The 16101-nt window shown below is 41.4% G+C and overlaps 1 protein-coding gene across 15 annotated transcripts in view; it reads right to left on the reverse strand.

Moving 5' to 3' along the window:
* RNF220 (ring finger protein 220) overlaps positions 1 to 16101 on the reverse strand; it is a 341456-nt gene that overhangs the window by 28767 nt on the left and 296588 nt on the right. For all 15 annotated transcript variants that reach the window (XM_083619867.1, XM_083619869.1, XM_083619871.1 and 12 more), the window contains 4 exons: positions 12380 to 12476; positions 11631 to 11717; positions 9114 to 9169; positions 5185 to 5263 (listed from right to left, as the gene is read on the reverse strand). In XM_083619867.1, the coding sequence (XP_083475993.1) occupies positions 5185 to 5263; positions 9114 to 9169; positions 11631 to 11717; positions 12380 to 12476 (319 nt within the window). The remainder of the gene's footprint in view (positions 1 to 5184; positions 5264 to 9113; positions 9170 to 11630; positions 11718 to 12379; positions 12477 to 16101) is intronic.

Consider the following 16101-nt stretch of genomic DNA (forward strand, 5'->3'; position numbering starts at 1 on the left):
CTCTTTCCTTGGCCTGCAATCTAGTTTGGTGGCAGAAAGCAAAATTGAACATTGGCACTCTGAATTAAGAGGCTGGCTTCTTAACCCCAGGAAGCCTTGATTTCAAGATGGCACCAGGCAACGTGGCTCGCATCTTCAGGGAGGAGAAAACGAGCCGTTGCCGAGTTTGCAGCCTACACACAGGTGGGCTAGTCTTAGCACCACTGCTAAGAGTCAGGGAACAGCAATGCAGGAGGGAGGGCCGAAATGACAGAAAAGGTTGGCTGATCTAAGCAGATACTACCAAAAGAAGGAAAACATGACATCAAGTCTTAAACTAATTTAAAAGCTGTTGTAGAGGAGGAGCAGCAGAATTGTTTCTAGGTAGGAATTGATTCTGATGGCAGAATAAGATGCATTGGCGTTAGACTCCAAGAGGAAAGGCTTAGGGCAGGGATCCCAAGCTGAAGTTCAAGAGCCACTAATAGCTCTTGAGTAGTTTATTTTTCAGAAACTGCAGGCCCAAACAATCCCAAAAGGCTTGCTCCTGCTCCATCCCCCTCCAATCATATATTGGTGAAGCACATGTTTTGCAAGCAAAATATCCCAGGTTCAACCCCTGGCATTCAGTCCAAAGCCCTAGGGTTGCTGGCTGAGCTAGATGGACGCCTGACTCAGTAGAAGCATCCCATATTAAAAATGAGATGGATGGGAGTTGGAATAGTGGGAGGAAAGAGAAGCATGTTGGCCTAGGAATGAATGGAGAGGCTATAGAGAAAGCTTGGATGGAAAGGTGATGGTGGATGCTGTTGTGGAATGACAGAGAAACACCAAAAAAGACTGGGAGAGCTGTTTGGAAGAAAAAACAGCAGGAAAGCTGGTGGCTTGCAGCTGCTTCATTTTACCTCTGTGCTACTTTATGGTCTCAAAGTTTCATATGCCAATGAATTGGGACAATTTTTCCAGTGGCAAGAATAGATGGGGGGGAAACTGTTTGAGGACGGATGAGACCCTGTTTACAAAGTATATGGCAGGATTATGGGTCAAAAAGCTTTCATCCATTATTATCAACTTTGCCAGATTAGTTCAGGATGAATGCTCAGAGGAATTAGCTCCTTTGCAGACACAGACTCCCTGTGGAGTTCTTCCACACAACCTCTATGTGCATTCACAAGGCCCCCAAGAAATGTTCCCCACTAGCTTCTTAACTTAAATCATAGAATCATATAATTGTAGAGTTGGAAGGGAATCTGAGGGTCATCTAGTTCAACCCCCTACAATGCAAGAATCTCAATTAAAGCACCCATGACAGATGGCCATCCAACCTCTTCTTAAAAACCTCCAAGGAAGGAGAGTCCACCACTTTCTGAGGGAGTCTGTTCCACTGTCAAACAGCTCTTACCATCACAAAGTACTTACTGATGTTTAGTTGGAATCTCCTTTACCATAACTTGAATCTGTTGGTTTGGGTCCTACCATCTGGAGCAGGAGACAACAAACTTGCCCCATCTTCCATGTGACAGCCCTTTCAGTCCACCAATACCCAAATCCCTCACAAAGCAGTCCCACAGGAATTAACAAAGGAGGCAAAACACTTGCCTTACTACAAGGTTCAGCTATTCACAATAATTGGAGCATCTGCCTGTCAAGAAAAGCAGTTGCTGCTACAGCATTCTGCTTCTGACTTGCTGGACTAGTTTGCAGTCATTACTGACTGACTAGACTGACTAGACTGCCTGCTGGATTTCCTGAGTACAGAATAACTATTGTCAGGATGGCTAACTAGACTCTCCTTAAACTCTTGCATTCCCTAGCTGAGGCTTGGTTGCCCGTCCAGATGGCTAAGCCACACTTGCATCTGTACAGCAAGGTCTAGCAGCATGTAATAGATTCTCTGTGACTACAGAAGAAAGACTGATGTAAAGAAGAGATGGAGAAAAATAAGGCGACTGAGAGGTGGATATAGGTGGCTTATGTATAAAATGTTTGGTGCTTTGTGAAGAGATTATTCTTAAAAGGGGAATTAAAGATCTATGAAACATATTAAACAATAAAATAAATATAGTTTAAAAAGCACACAAGATAGAATATTGTGACCCAGGTTGCATGTTGTTCAGGAGCCAAGGTGGATCCCAGGCACTGAAAGGTTCTTGTTTTAAGCTTAGCAAAACCTATACCAGATGCTCTTGTTGCATGCCTTTGCTGGCTGTACAGCTCAGTAAACCCTTTCTAGCCCTGTTATTCTATCACTTCTGAATGCATGCTCAAGCACTGAAGACTAGAAAAACCAGTTTGAACATCAACCAACACAACCAAAGCTGAACCCCACATGGTTTTTCTACAGCTGAGCATTTCATCCCACGCTGCTCTATTTAGTATCTTCTAGACTACAACCATCAGATATAAGCAATATCCTCATTAAAAAAAACAACTAAAAATATATTACATTATATTACATATAGAAATCATCACATGCAGTTAAAGGGGGGAAAAGAGAGAAATCTTTATTTTTTTCTTGTCATAGCGACCCAGTTCAGATGCAACAACAAATCACAATTTTCCATTTTGACTGATCTGAGCCAATAGCAGCTTTCATATCAAATTCAAACAAAAAACGAGATGAATGAGATACAAAGAAGAATCCATCAGCAAATACATTTCTCTTGAACCGAGGTAAGTTGCTTGGCATGCAAGTGATTCAGCTACAAGCAGCCTGAAGCACACATTCCATTAACTTTCAACCCAAGTACATTAGCTCTGCGCCCAAACAAGGACAGTTTACTGTATTGTATTAGCTAATTAAAAATATACGCTCCATGCCTAGACTTTGTTTTGGAAAGGGAAGAGAAAATGAATGTCATTCTTATAAAAGTAGGATCAATAAAGAGAATCACTGCTAACTCCATTAACCATTGTTCTAAATGGACAGCCCAGCTGACACAGGTGATAAACCATGTGCTTCTAAACACTTTTTAAAATGCTAATCAGACATTACATGGAGCTTAACACACTAATCAATAATGCCCAGATTTAAAAGCAAAAATTAAAGTTATGAACAGAAGGAAGTGATCCCATGGAGAGCTCACCACAATCACCACCCAAAACAAGAAAAATGAAACCAATTTAGCTCTAGATTAAGAACCAGGAACTGGAGATGAATCAATTTAGCTAGCTGGACTGGGTCACCATACATCATGGCTTGGCAGTGCAGGTGAAAGCAGCCAGACAGTAAGAATAAAAGAACACCTTCCTTTCTGTAAGCCCCAAGGTCTGATCCCACTTATCAATTAATTTAACAGAGCCCACCCCTTCGCACACAACATTCTAGCTCCTTAACCATCACAACACAAACTATTTATCACACACAACTCCCGGAGGAGCAGGGACAGCACAGCTGGAACCTTTGCTTCTAAACATTTTGTTTTCTGTTCCCTTTGGAATTTAAGTCTCTAACTAAAAAGCAGTAACCCTTTACCACAAGGGATTTCTCATGAACCAAGAAATTGCTGTAAAGTGCAATAAATGGCATTTGGTTTTTACCTTCTTAAGAAAAGTAGCGGGCTGAGTATCCAAGTGTAATTTTTGACTTCTGAAGTCAGGAAGTTTTCAGTGCTCTCTACAAGGGGTCCTAACTTGTCACAAAGAGGAGGGTGCCATACTTTACAACTCCGAATTATAGCATGCACCATATTGGAAAGAATGTGGGGTCTGCCAAGAGACACTGAATAAAGCTTTTAAAATTATCTGATCAAGATGACATCAACTGATTGTTCTGGAAAATGTCAAACCTCTGCTTGGGAGGCCAGGATCTGAGGTGGATAAGTGTTGGTAACTAATGCTATTGACACAGACTGCTGAAGAAGACTGAATTCTCCTGTCTCCTAAATGGAAGGCAGTATCAAAAGATGGCTAAGCGATAGGTGAAAAAATGGCAACAAGCAGCTAAAGGAAGCTGGCATGCATTGGCAACTAACATTCATGCCTAATCAAATCATGAAATTCTCCTTTCACCCCTCTCTTGATTTCTGCCTCCAACGTCCTGAACAGCCTATAATCCTAGCTTTTAATTCCTAGGCACACAAATGCAGGAGGCTGAGGCAGGCAATATATTTCCTTCTGCATTTCATTTAAAATTGTAGCCCAATCTAGAGTGTTAATCTAGAAGAGCAGACATAGGGAACCAATGTCTCACCAGATGCTCTGGGACTACAACTTCCATCATCCCTGACCATTTGCCACCCCAGGTGGAAGTGATGGGAGTTAGGAGTAAAATAACATTTGGAGGGTCTCAGGATACCCATCTCTGCTTTGGACTACAATAACAGAGAATTCAACTCGACCCCCCAGCACCTTGTTCTGGTAGATAATTGCCCTGAGACTTTGGGCTTGTTCACACAAATCACTGGCTAATAATCCTGTATGCACTGTGGGACATCGGAAACATGGTGCAGTCGTCTAAGGAACTTGCATCTATAGTCTCATATTTTTGTTCTCATGACCTTAGCCTATATCTATGCTTAAGACTTCAATTTTGTCTCTGCTAATTAGGAGCATACAAAAATGACATAGGATATTACTGCACATAGCATTGCCTTGCTGCAAGGAGACAGTGCAACATCATGTATCATCCTTAGGCTTGCCCCTGCACTTTGGTGAAGCAAAAGATCCAGTCCCATGTGACTCATCCCCAATGGAAATGAAGGTTAAGATAATCTTATTCTTTTCCAGAGGCAGGCCATATCAAGTAAAGCTTCTGAAAAATAACACATCCCAAGGGAAGGAAAAGGGCAGCACTTTGATACTGTTGAGAATTTAACACAAGGGGAAGATTTGCCATCATCCCTCTAAAGCTGTAGAAACTACAATAGGGACTTAGAAACGAAATATAAAATCATCCTTTCACTTTTAGAGCCAACAAACAAAATGGATTTTCCTCCGTCCTACAGATGGGGAATTCCTATGAAGAATGAAAAACAAGCAAAAATTGGGGGGGGGGGAACCTATCTGACATTCAGCTAGGGGAGAGATAAATACTGTGTGTGAGTTTAAAAGCTGGATATGTTTCGCATGAGAAACATGTGGGAACTACACAAGGAAAGCCATAAGCAGCATGTCAGTGCTACAGTGATGCCCCTTTGATAGAAAGCTCCTGGCAGTCTTTTTTGCCATCCCTAACCAAGACAGACATTCCTGAGCCATACTCACTTTTCTATGTCACTATTCTTGCAGGTCTTTTGCATAGGCTCCTGTTTACTGCTCTCTCCGTTACTCGTTGATGGCATTTCTGCAAAAGTAAGGAAGAGCCCAGATCAGTGAAGGGAAATGTTTATTCACAAAAAGTCAGAGAAACCAAATAGTTAGTGAATTGTTCTAGTGCTGGTTCCCAAGAAGAAACTACCAATAACATGTTGGAGTGTCCAAGTGACAAGTACTGTTGTATCACTCAAGACGCATTCATGACTTGCCAAGTATGGCAGACCTGCAGAACTCATAGCCCACAAAGTAGTTCTGGAATTGATAGGGCCATGGATTACTCAAAGCAAATAATGAGGCTGGGATGCCAAATTATGACAAATTGCAGCAATCCATCAATTTCCTGCTTTACATTGGCAACTGTTCACCCAAAACCGAGGCACTCGGAATTACGAGCAGTTTTCAAACCAGTTAGACACAAAGGATCCACTTCAACTTCCTTGAGCAATTCTCATGAAATTGATTTGGTAAATGGCTTGTATGTGCAATTTGTTCTTTGTCAATGCTGTGAATTGCAGTTAGGATTCTAGGTTTTCTATTCAAGGGGTTTTCTGGAAGAAACATGTGTTTACAAGCCAGACAGGTTTACCCACACATAGGAATCAAAGTAACGCCATTTCTGTGGTCAGAAGAGGCTGAGAATTTTCTCACAAGCCTTTTGAAATCATGAGGGGAGGAGCACTGTTTCCACAGAAGAATTGTGAGAAGAGAGAGACTGTTTGCCATCAGGGGGCAGCTGGTTTTGCTCTACAGGTGCAGCTGCTGCCTCACTTCCATCCCGAGGAACCTTCAGAAAGGAGTTGCTGCCAGGGGCATTATGTGTAGGTGTATTTAAATGTGCTGAATAGCATGAAAGTCATGGGGTTGTGGAGAGTGTGTGTATAAACTTAACAGTACCTAGTTTATTTTTTGGGATTGCTATTTTGTTAATGTTATTGTTTTACAGATTATAAATTCTGTATTAATTTTTAATCATATACTATGACTTTTGCTTTAACTGTGATGTTTAGCTTATTTTTTTTATAATTGCTTCATTGATTATTTGTTAATTATTCTATATGATTTATGCTGTATTTGTGATGTTCCATTATGTTCTACTATGTTGCTGTTATTTATTGTTTGTAAGCTGCTTTGGGATTCATTTGAATGAAAAGCAGCACAGAAATATAATAAATCAAAATCATTGCAGGACAGCTAGCATTGGAACTTCTCAGGAGTTTAACTAGAATTGAACTCTACTTGCACAATATTGTCCCAATTCCTGAGCTAATTTCCATAGTGATAATATTTTATTCTTTAATACCATGGATAAAGAAAATGGTGTGGAATCACAAACAAGAATGTGGAATCACACAGAAAAAAACCCCAGAAGATAATGATCGCCAAACTTATTTAAAATATCCCTCTACTCCAAATGCAGAATTCTCCCCCCCATCAATACATCCTGCCTGGGAACTTCCAGCCATACTTTCTATTAGCACCCCCCTCTTTTTTCTAACCTGTATGTAAATGTCACTTGTCAATAGTTATAGCAACCGAGAGGCAATATCAGAAAGAGTGGGATTTGGACTATGGACACCCTAGTCATCAAGCTCCTAGAAGTGCAATTTCTCTCAAAAACCGAACTATCTCACAGGGTTGAGAGCATAAAAATGGTGGGACTTCATGAACACTGCCCTGTTTATACCTTAAAATAAATATTTTACATTTCTTATGAAAAGTTTTATCCTGTTCTTCAGTCCACTGCTTCTACGCAGTTACCAGAAAGAAAATAAAACAATTCATATAAAGATCATGTACCGTATTTTTCGCTCTATAACACGCACCTGATCATAACACGCACATCGTTTTTAGAGGAGGAAAACAAGGGGAAAAAATTCTGAATGAAACAGTGGATGTATCATTTTTGTGCCTCATGCTGTGGCCACAGACATGTGATCTGATGGTGAGTTTGGGGTAGCCCAATGCAAAAATCCTGAGAATCCCTGTGGATCTGTGCTTTGTAACCACGTGGAGTCTCCTTCTTTGGAGGTCTTTAAGCAGAGGCTTGACAACCATATGTCAGGAGTGCTCTGATGGTGTTTTCTGCTTGGCAGGGGGTTGGACTCGATGGCCCTTGTGGTCTCTTCCAACTCTATGATTCTATGATTCTACGTTTTTGCACCATTGTGGCCCCAGGCAACAGTGGGTGCGTGATTTTTTTGGTGCAGGCTGTAGCCATGGACATGTAATGTGATCTGATGGTGAATTTGGGGTGACCCAATGCAAAGATCCTGAGGATCCATGTGGATCCATGCTTTGTAACCACGTTTTTGCACCATTGCAGCCCCAGGCAACAGTGGGTGCGTGATTTTTTTGGTGCAGGCTGTAGCCATGGACATGTAATGTGATCTGATGGTGAATTTGGGGTGACCCAATGCAAAGATCCTGAGGATCCATGTGGATCCGTGCTTTGTAACCACGTTTTAAGTGGGGAGGGAAGGAAAAACACAGAAGGGACAAGGAGCACGAGAGGGGTGTGCAGAGAAGCAGCTGGCTAAGAATGCAGGAGAGGGGTTTAACGGGAGGGAGGAAAGGCAGGCAAAAGTTCCCCCCCCCACACCCAAGCCAGCCCTCTCTCTCTCTCTCTCTCTCTCCCACCTGCATGTTTTCCGGCTGCCTGCGAGTCCCTAAAATGCTTCTCTGGACGCAGCAGTGCACCGGAGCACGGAGAGGAATTAGAAGGAAGGATGCGATTCTTTCCTTTCCCCTCTGCTTGCCTGAAGGGGGAGGGGTTGCCCAGAGGGGAGGGGATTTGCCTGCTCTTTGTTCTGTTTGAGCAAACAGCAACCGAAACAGAAGAGGGTGGGCAGTAAGACCCTGAGGCAGAATGCAGGAAAGCAACAGCTTCCTCTCTCACGGAGCTCCCTTCTCCCTGACGCGCGTGATTGGATTTTTGCCTGATTTTTGCCCCTGCGCTCGGGAGGGTCGGCTCCAGGGACCACACATTCGCTCAGTAACACGCACAGACATTTCCCCTTACTTTTTAGGAGAAAAAATCTGCGTGTTATAGAGAGAAAAGTACGGTATCTAAAATGCAGAATATGAACAGAAGCCAGATAAAAGTATTGCATTAAAAGGGTGAAAAACCAAAACACATCAAAAATTAAAAAGATATCTCAAAGGCACTGAAATTGCATCAGACCCAGAGCCAGATGAACCTTCTTGGGCAGGCATTTCAAAGTTAAAATCCCAGAACTGAAAAGGTCTTATACACCTTACCTCTGAAGGCTTCTGAGAAAGATATTAATGGCTGATCATTTAGTAATATAAACAAATACTGTGACACTGGCATGCATATCTATAGAAGGCAAAAAAGCAGGGGGCGGGATTTGCTATCTCAGAATGCATAATAACTTCAAACACAATTATGGTAATAAATGGAAAGCTTTCATGTCTCTCAAATCATCCTCTAAAACAAGAGGAATGAGAATGCATTGCAGGCTAGTCACAGGATTCAAAGCCAGAAAATCATATTCAAACTTCTTGTGACTTGGGATATATTCCAGAACACTCTGGGGGCATTTAGCAGAAGTGTGGGATAGAAATAATGCACCATAATCTTCTCTGGGTGACTCCATAGTTTCAGTTTTTTCTATTTGAAAATGGAGGCAATAACCTGTCTCCATCTCCAGGAGCACAAATTAAACTGCTGCATGGATTCTCCTATCAAAACTCAAAAGCTGGTAACCACTCTATTACACTACTTCAGATCTCTGGTGTTGGGCACACAGGAATAATAATACTCCCAATATGCTGAATACTAAAACTGCACCATAAAATACCGATTGTCACTATGCAAGCCAACACAACAGATTGCCACATATATATCTTACACTCACCGTCACTTGCCCACTTAGAAAATTCTGGTGTTATTCGGGTACTAGGCGTGCCACCACTGGAAAAAGAGACAGCAGTGAAAATTTGTCCCAGGAAAAACCCCACAGCATGCATTTCTTCTCACTATTATTAGGAATGATTATGTACATAATATTTAAAGTTTGTCAATTGCCTTACAATCAATTTGTGATTACTCTCACAACTGTGTTAAAGCAGGACACTATTATTTTCATTTTACATATGGGAAACAGAGAAAAAAATCTGTCTGCCCATGCAATGAATCCCTAGCAGAAGATGAACTTGACCAGAGGCCTTCCAGGCCCAGCCATAACTATGTATCCACTGGAAGGGAGATAAGACATGTTCTAGTCAGCGCAGAATGCAGCTACTGCAATGGTGGGTTAATAGTGGATTACACCACTGTTACATCTTTACTGACTCCTTGTCATCTTCTGCATGCAATTCAAGATTCTAGTTCTTAATTGATTTAAGCATTTACAGAACTTAGAGCCCACCTTTCATCTTCTGTTCTATCACTTTCTTAAGATTTACCAAGAGTGCACCAAGACCTCGCTTTACTTGTGTCATCCACATGCTAAGCTTTGAATAGCATGCAGAAATGCTTTCCGTAACTCACTACAATCTGTGGAAATTCTTTTCCAACAAGACTCACTTATACTTGAAAAAGCATTTTTTTCAGAAGCACTCAAGCAGACTTTAAATGGCTAAATTTAAGCATACCTACAGATACTCTCACTTTTTTCGTAATTTTAAATTACTGTTAATTTACTGTATTTTTAATATTTTGTTGGAAGCCGCCCAGAGTGGCTAGGAAAACCCAGCCAGATGGGTGGGGTATAAATAATAAATTATTATTACATTGCTTAAATTATTGCTACCACCTACTATGGGCTATAGGGATAGGGCAGGTTAACCATCAGAACTCCCCACTAACACCCTAGCTTTTCTGCCTTCCTTTCAACATCAAATATTAGTCACTGTCAATTCAAATTACTGGAGGCAGCAATAGTATGAGGCAGATATGTGTTTCTATGAAGTGAAATCTGATTTCAGGCCACTGCTTGTAACAAGCTAAGCAGTAGGAAAACTTCATTTCACTGCTCTATCAATCTCTTCAACCTTGACCTCCAAGGCTCACTCAGCCTAAGAGACTGGAGCAATGTAAGTGCTGTTTCGACACAGGGCAGAGGGCTTGAAAAACCAATCCATTTCTTAGCTCTCTGTTAACACCCATTCAGTTATTTGCCTGAAATGCTTTCCAGAATCTTCTACACAAGGCCTGTGGAGAACTCTAGCAGACAGCAGCCCAGAATACATAATCAGCACTGAAAGGACCTTGAGATCCATTAAGGTGGTCAACTCCTAGACACTTATGGATCCGACCAGAATCCAGAATGATCTGGGGGATTTAGCTGCTTTTGCCAATGGTTCAGTCACTGTAATTTGTAATTGCCAGAGTCTCTTGAAAAAACTACTCTTGAGTACCACCTTAACCAGTGGAAAAAGGCTTCCCTATCGTTTAATAAGATCTGGTCAAGGAGTGCTAGTAGTTTTTAAAAAATCAAAATTAATCCACTGAAGGGGAAGGGTCATAGTTCAGTGACAGAACACATTATTTACATGTAAAAGGTCCCTGACATTTGCAGGTAAGATCCCTATATGAAACCACAGACAGCCTCAAATATTTAATGTAGACTGACCTTCACCAACCTGGTACCCTCCAGTTTGTTTTGAACTACAACTCCCATCAGCTTCAGTCAGCATGGATGTGTTGACTGCACCTGATGGAAGTTGTAGAAAACATCTGCAAAGGCTGATGTGAATAATACTGAGCTAGATGGACCAATGATTGACTCAGTATATGGGTTTGACGTTCCTGCATTGCAGGGGTTTGGACTAGATGGTCCTTGTAGTCCCTTCAAACTCTACAATTCTATGATCTGTATGCACTTGTCTTACTTATTTCAAATGGGGCACAAGCATGCTTAACAGGGTTTCCAGCCCTTCTCCTTTCCTTATCCACACAATGAAAAACTTTTGCACCCTGCCCTGTTGTCAAAAATTCATAATGTGGGTCTTATCAAAAATTCTAAATTGTACAAAGCCTATATTTCTCAACTGTAAATAAATAAGCTCATCAGTATTATACAAATCTACATCATTTTCACATTTCTAATGAGCGATCTGAGAGTTTTTTCCCATGCACACTGCCCCATGTACGAGGTGCTATGTCCAGAGTCAGGATTTAATTTCTCAAAGAACAAGAACTACTACCTTTGGCATAAATGTGGCCAAGGAGTAGGGTGGGACTTTATTGCTGTGTTATAGATGGGTAACCATTTTCTTCGCAAGTAGCTGCTTCTGAAGTTCTTCCTGCCTTGCATCTCACACTGATATGAATAGGGATCTGCTTTGAGAAACGTCCTCACCGCCCACCCAGCACCATGAAGCATGTCCTGATCCACTCCCAGACAGTACTTTAAAAAGTCCACACTTACTTTAAGACTGCACCTCGAAGCGCCTCTCTCTCCTTGGCTTCACCTGGTTCTTCCCCAGTGCATGGAATGATATCTGCCTCTGTGTATCTAAGCATGGAGGGTTAAGGAGAGCACAGCCTGATGAATAAGAAGCTTTCACTGCTTATCCCAAGCCATCAAGGCAGAGCAGCCAAGAATTCCTTTGAGGGATGGGCAGGAACTGTTTGTAGTCCAAGGGCCACATTTCCTTCTGGGTAACTTTTTCTGGGGGCCCACACAGCAGTGGTGAGCAGGGGCAGATGCAAAATGGGCAGATCAATGAATGTGAATGTACCTTTCCGCACTAGGCTAGTTTCTATACACACACACACACCATACAAATTCAATATAGTGCACCAATTAGAATGGCACCAGAAATTCTGAAATACTAAAGAATGCATTTCAAAGACCACAAGGTTCCTTTCACCACAAGGAACGTGTAAACACAATAACAGCTGTTTGATAATAAGAACATGCTCATCTTAAAACAGCAGAGGAGGAAATCATCGCTCCTCAGCGACGAATCAGATGCTGGAACTGGTGAAATTACTACCCAGCTCATGACTAGTAAATAAAGTTGCTAACAGAGCAATTTCAGTGAACAGGGAACTTGTGGAATCCTCTCCTAACTGAATGAAAACGTATGAATTAGGCAAGAGCAGCAAGAGTTTTAGTGGCACAGCAGAGCCACAGTCTCTTGGTGGGAGTTCAGCACCTCTAGAAAATGATACTGTGGCTTTCCATATTCCAGTGTGTCATCTCCATCCACATCAAGGTCAGCATCACTGTCTGGATTCTCCTTGCCGCTGCACATGACAAACCCGGACCCTGAAGGAAAAGAAAAGATGTGCAATGTGTCACCACAGGGCACAGAGGAACAAAATGTGGCCTGGGCAAGTCTAGGGGAGGGGAAAGATGGCATGGGAGAGAGAAAGCAGTCTTTTAGCTGCATAGGTTTCCAGCAATCACTTTCCTCCAGGCTCATTTTAGCTATGGTTTGATCCAGGCTATCTCCCTGTCTCAACTGTATGTAATACAATGGTAACATTGTAAAATTTCATAAGTATGAAGAGAGGTCACGATATATCTTGATCTATAAATCTCTTTCTCTATATAGAGAGACAGAGCGCGCTGGGGGAGCAAAGAGAATTGTGAGTCATGACACAGTCTGTCAGAGATAAACTGGACTGGGAACCAGAACTGCTCAGCAACAGAAAAAGTGTACTCAAGCCAAAAACTAGCAAGTCTGTGATTTATTAGGTTTGTTGCAAACAGGAGGTGGTAAATGCGTAGAAACATCCAATTAATATGGGAGATGAAAAACACACTCCAGGCTTGTATACCACAGAAGAATTCTATAGACTCCAAATGCAAAAATGGGGAAGTGAGAAATAAGGGTTCAATGCAGGCTTGATGGACCACACATAAACTGATATGTAAAGCAGAATACTTTTGTGTGCAGGAAGGAAACTGGTTCCAAACACTATCATCACTTCCTTCATGATCTTTACAATTTCATAAAACTGAATTGCTTGCCATCCCACCCCCACCCCACCCCGTGCCCATGCACTGGGTTAGATCACATCACAAAGATTTTAATGAGCAGAGAGCCAAGGGGACAAAGGTGTTGTTTACTGGAGGTGTTTCAAAGAAAGGAGTATATTTAGTATTGAATGGACAAAAAAGCAAAAATTGAGTGACGTTATAAGGAATCTCCCTGTCTCAAATTACCAAAGGCACCCAATTCCTGTCATAAATCTGGCATCTAGACTTTATGCACAAATGCAAAATCCCTCCATCAACCTTTCATTCCTTTCAGTTGTACCAGCCCCTAAGTCTAATATTGTACTTGCCTGTACAACTCTCTTATGGGCAGTCAAAAATTCTGTACTATAATCCCAGATTCTGCACTAAGATAATTCAGTGTTATACAGCTCAAATGAAGGATTTAAAAGCAAAATTGTTTTGTTTACACACTTTGGGCTGTAGTGTGGAACTTATTTTTCTACAAGTAAGTTTCTATTTCAACCTCTGAAAATGGAAGGGCTCCATTCCTCCTCTAGGAGGAAGAGGGTGGCGGCATATTTTGCAGATTTTCCCTTCACCTTTCAGTGCCATCTCCCATGTTGTTTCAGATGGTCCCCTGAGCTTCCAGAGCAACTTTCCAGGAAGGGGGCATGTTTGGAAAGAAAAAAATCAGCAACCTCTCTCACTTTTGCTCTAGAATACTACTTTCAAAAGAAGTTAGCTCAGATATTTTCTGCCATTTTGCAATGGTAGTTGGATGCCATGTTTTCAAGACAACACACAATTTGGCAATACAGTTTATAGAGAAATCCTGGCTAGCCTTTGCACACCTCCATTTTGTCCACTGTGAAAAATGATAACTAAAGTCGCTAATGTTTGCTCCTGCAGACTTCCTGGGTTTTTGTTTTTCTTTAAAGATGTGCATGCACAGGAACTGAAATACCTGCAAAAATGCCCAGAACAGTAGTGGAGGGGGGGAAAGGGGGGGAATGATTGACATAAGGGACGGAAAAATAGCCCAGATACTTTCCATCAAGTTCTACCCACTGGTGTAGAAAACGGAATAGCAATGAATATTTATGACTGAAAAAATGGAATTTGTGGAAACTTAACTGCTAAAACCCACACATAGAAAAACTGGATTTTTGTAACTTATTTATGTTGTAATGCCCACATCTGGAAGTACCCCAAATTGCCCTGGATTTTGAAGCCTCCTCAGCAATCGTTTGTCTAGCAAGTACCACCTTTTCAGTTTATTTAGATTTAAAACAGGACAGAGTTGCTAAAGACTGTGGTACTTTCCCATAGTTGCCCAAAGAGCAAGAGTGCTATTTCACACTGGTAGAGACAATAAGGTCACACAGATACTGGCCTGCAGTATGCCAGTATCGGGTATAATTTAGCTTGTAATTTCTGAAAAGCCCAGCCTCTAAACACACAAGCTTCTTTCTTTCCCACCATCTCTCAAATACAAAGCAGAAGTTATGGCCTGACCTGGGCTGTGATCTGAATGCCATCTATATTAAAGATGTAGAACAAGATTTGAGGCTGGAGGAAATCTTGAATAGAAATGAATTTCATCTCTGCTTCACTTCAGTAACAGAATTGATACAAAAATGGGGAGAAAGAAGCAGCTTTCAGGAAATCCAATTTCTTGTCCTATATGTCAAATTAAGCTATCAGAACACAGTGCAAGCAACAAAAGTTTACCATACAAAGTCAGAGACCAGAATCTCCTTTTCACAGTTGCATTTTTCTATATGTCCTCAGGAAGCTCAGTTCAAAGACTGCAAAGTAGAACAGAGAAGCCTATGATGCCACTGGAGTCCAAATTGTTATATGGAATGCTAGTGCTGCACCTTCGAGGAACTTAAAGTATTATCATAGTTTCATCTCAACCAGGCCTGAAATTAAGTCCTAATGAGTCAGTAAGTGGGCTAGGCTAATATGGGTTCCTGATAGGAGGAAGAATCATAAGTAGAATTTTGATCAGATTTCTCTCTGCTGAAACTTTATTTTCTGACATTCTTGTTAGAACCCAGTAAATATTGGCAAATCCTGGCCCAATCTTGGTCTGCCAGGCTGTTTTCCCCAAGCTATGCCAACCTGTCCAACAAGTTAGTTGACTATAGCCCATAATACTGTATTTAAGAGACTTAAAAAGTGAAATGGGTGGCTGGCCAGAAATGGCCATAGCCACAGGGTGGGGGCGGGGAGAGAAGAGAAAAGGAAGGAAAGAAAAATCTCATACTAACTTACAGAATTACTTGCAAGATTTGGTGATACTGCAGAACACTAGGGGAATGTTGTCATTACTTTATTTAACAAAACATACATACCACTTGATTGCAGCAAAATTTCTAAGCCCTTTACAAGATGCCTAGCAAGAAGCGGGGACCCTTTTGAAAATCAAGTGGTATATACATTCCGCTAAATACAATAATAAATTCTGCAACCAGAAAATGTAAATTAAGAAAATGTTGCATTACTCATAAAAGTTCTACTCTCCTATCTTTTTTCTTTCATATTTTGGAATGCTGTGCATGTATGCACATGAAATTTACTTACTGTAGTCAACACTTAGCATCCTACCTTTCTGTCCTCCAGTCAACTGACTTTGCCAGAGAAGGAAAATTAAGTCTGTAAAGCTTCTTATGCTTCATCAGGAGAGCACAACAGAAGTGTTATGGGTGGCAGAAGTGGTCTGGAGTTCTCATTGTGTGGAACAAAACAAGTTCATGCATCTACAGGAAGACTTGATGCATAAGCAATCTACCTGCCAGCTTCAGAAAGTCATGGGTCTCTGCTCTATGATGCAGTAACTGAGGGAGATTTATTTATTTTGTAATTCTTGAGTTGCCACTGGGTAACATTATAGTATCTCCAGAATCTCAAGAGTGACTCCTACATGGCTGACACTACCTAT

Source organism: Podarcis filfolensis (genome assembly GCF_964270895.1).
Source record: "Podarcis filfolensis genome assembly, chromosome: 6".
Taxonomy (NCBI): domain Eukaryota; kingdom Metazoa; phylum Chordata; class Lepidosauria; order Squamata; family Lacertidae; genus Podarcis; species Podarcis filfolensis.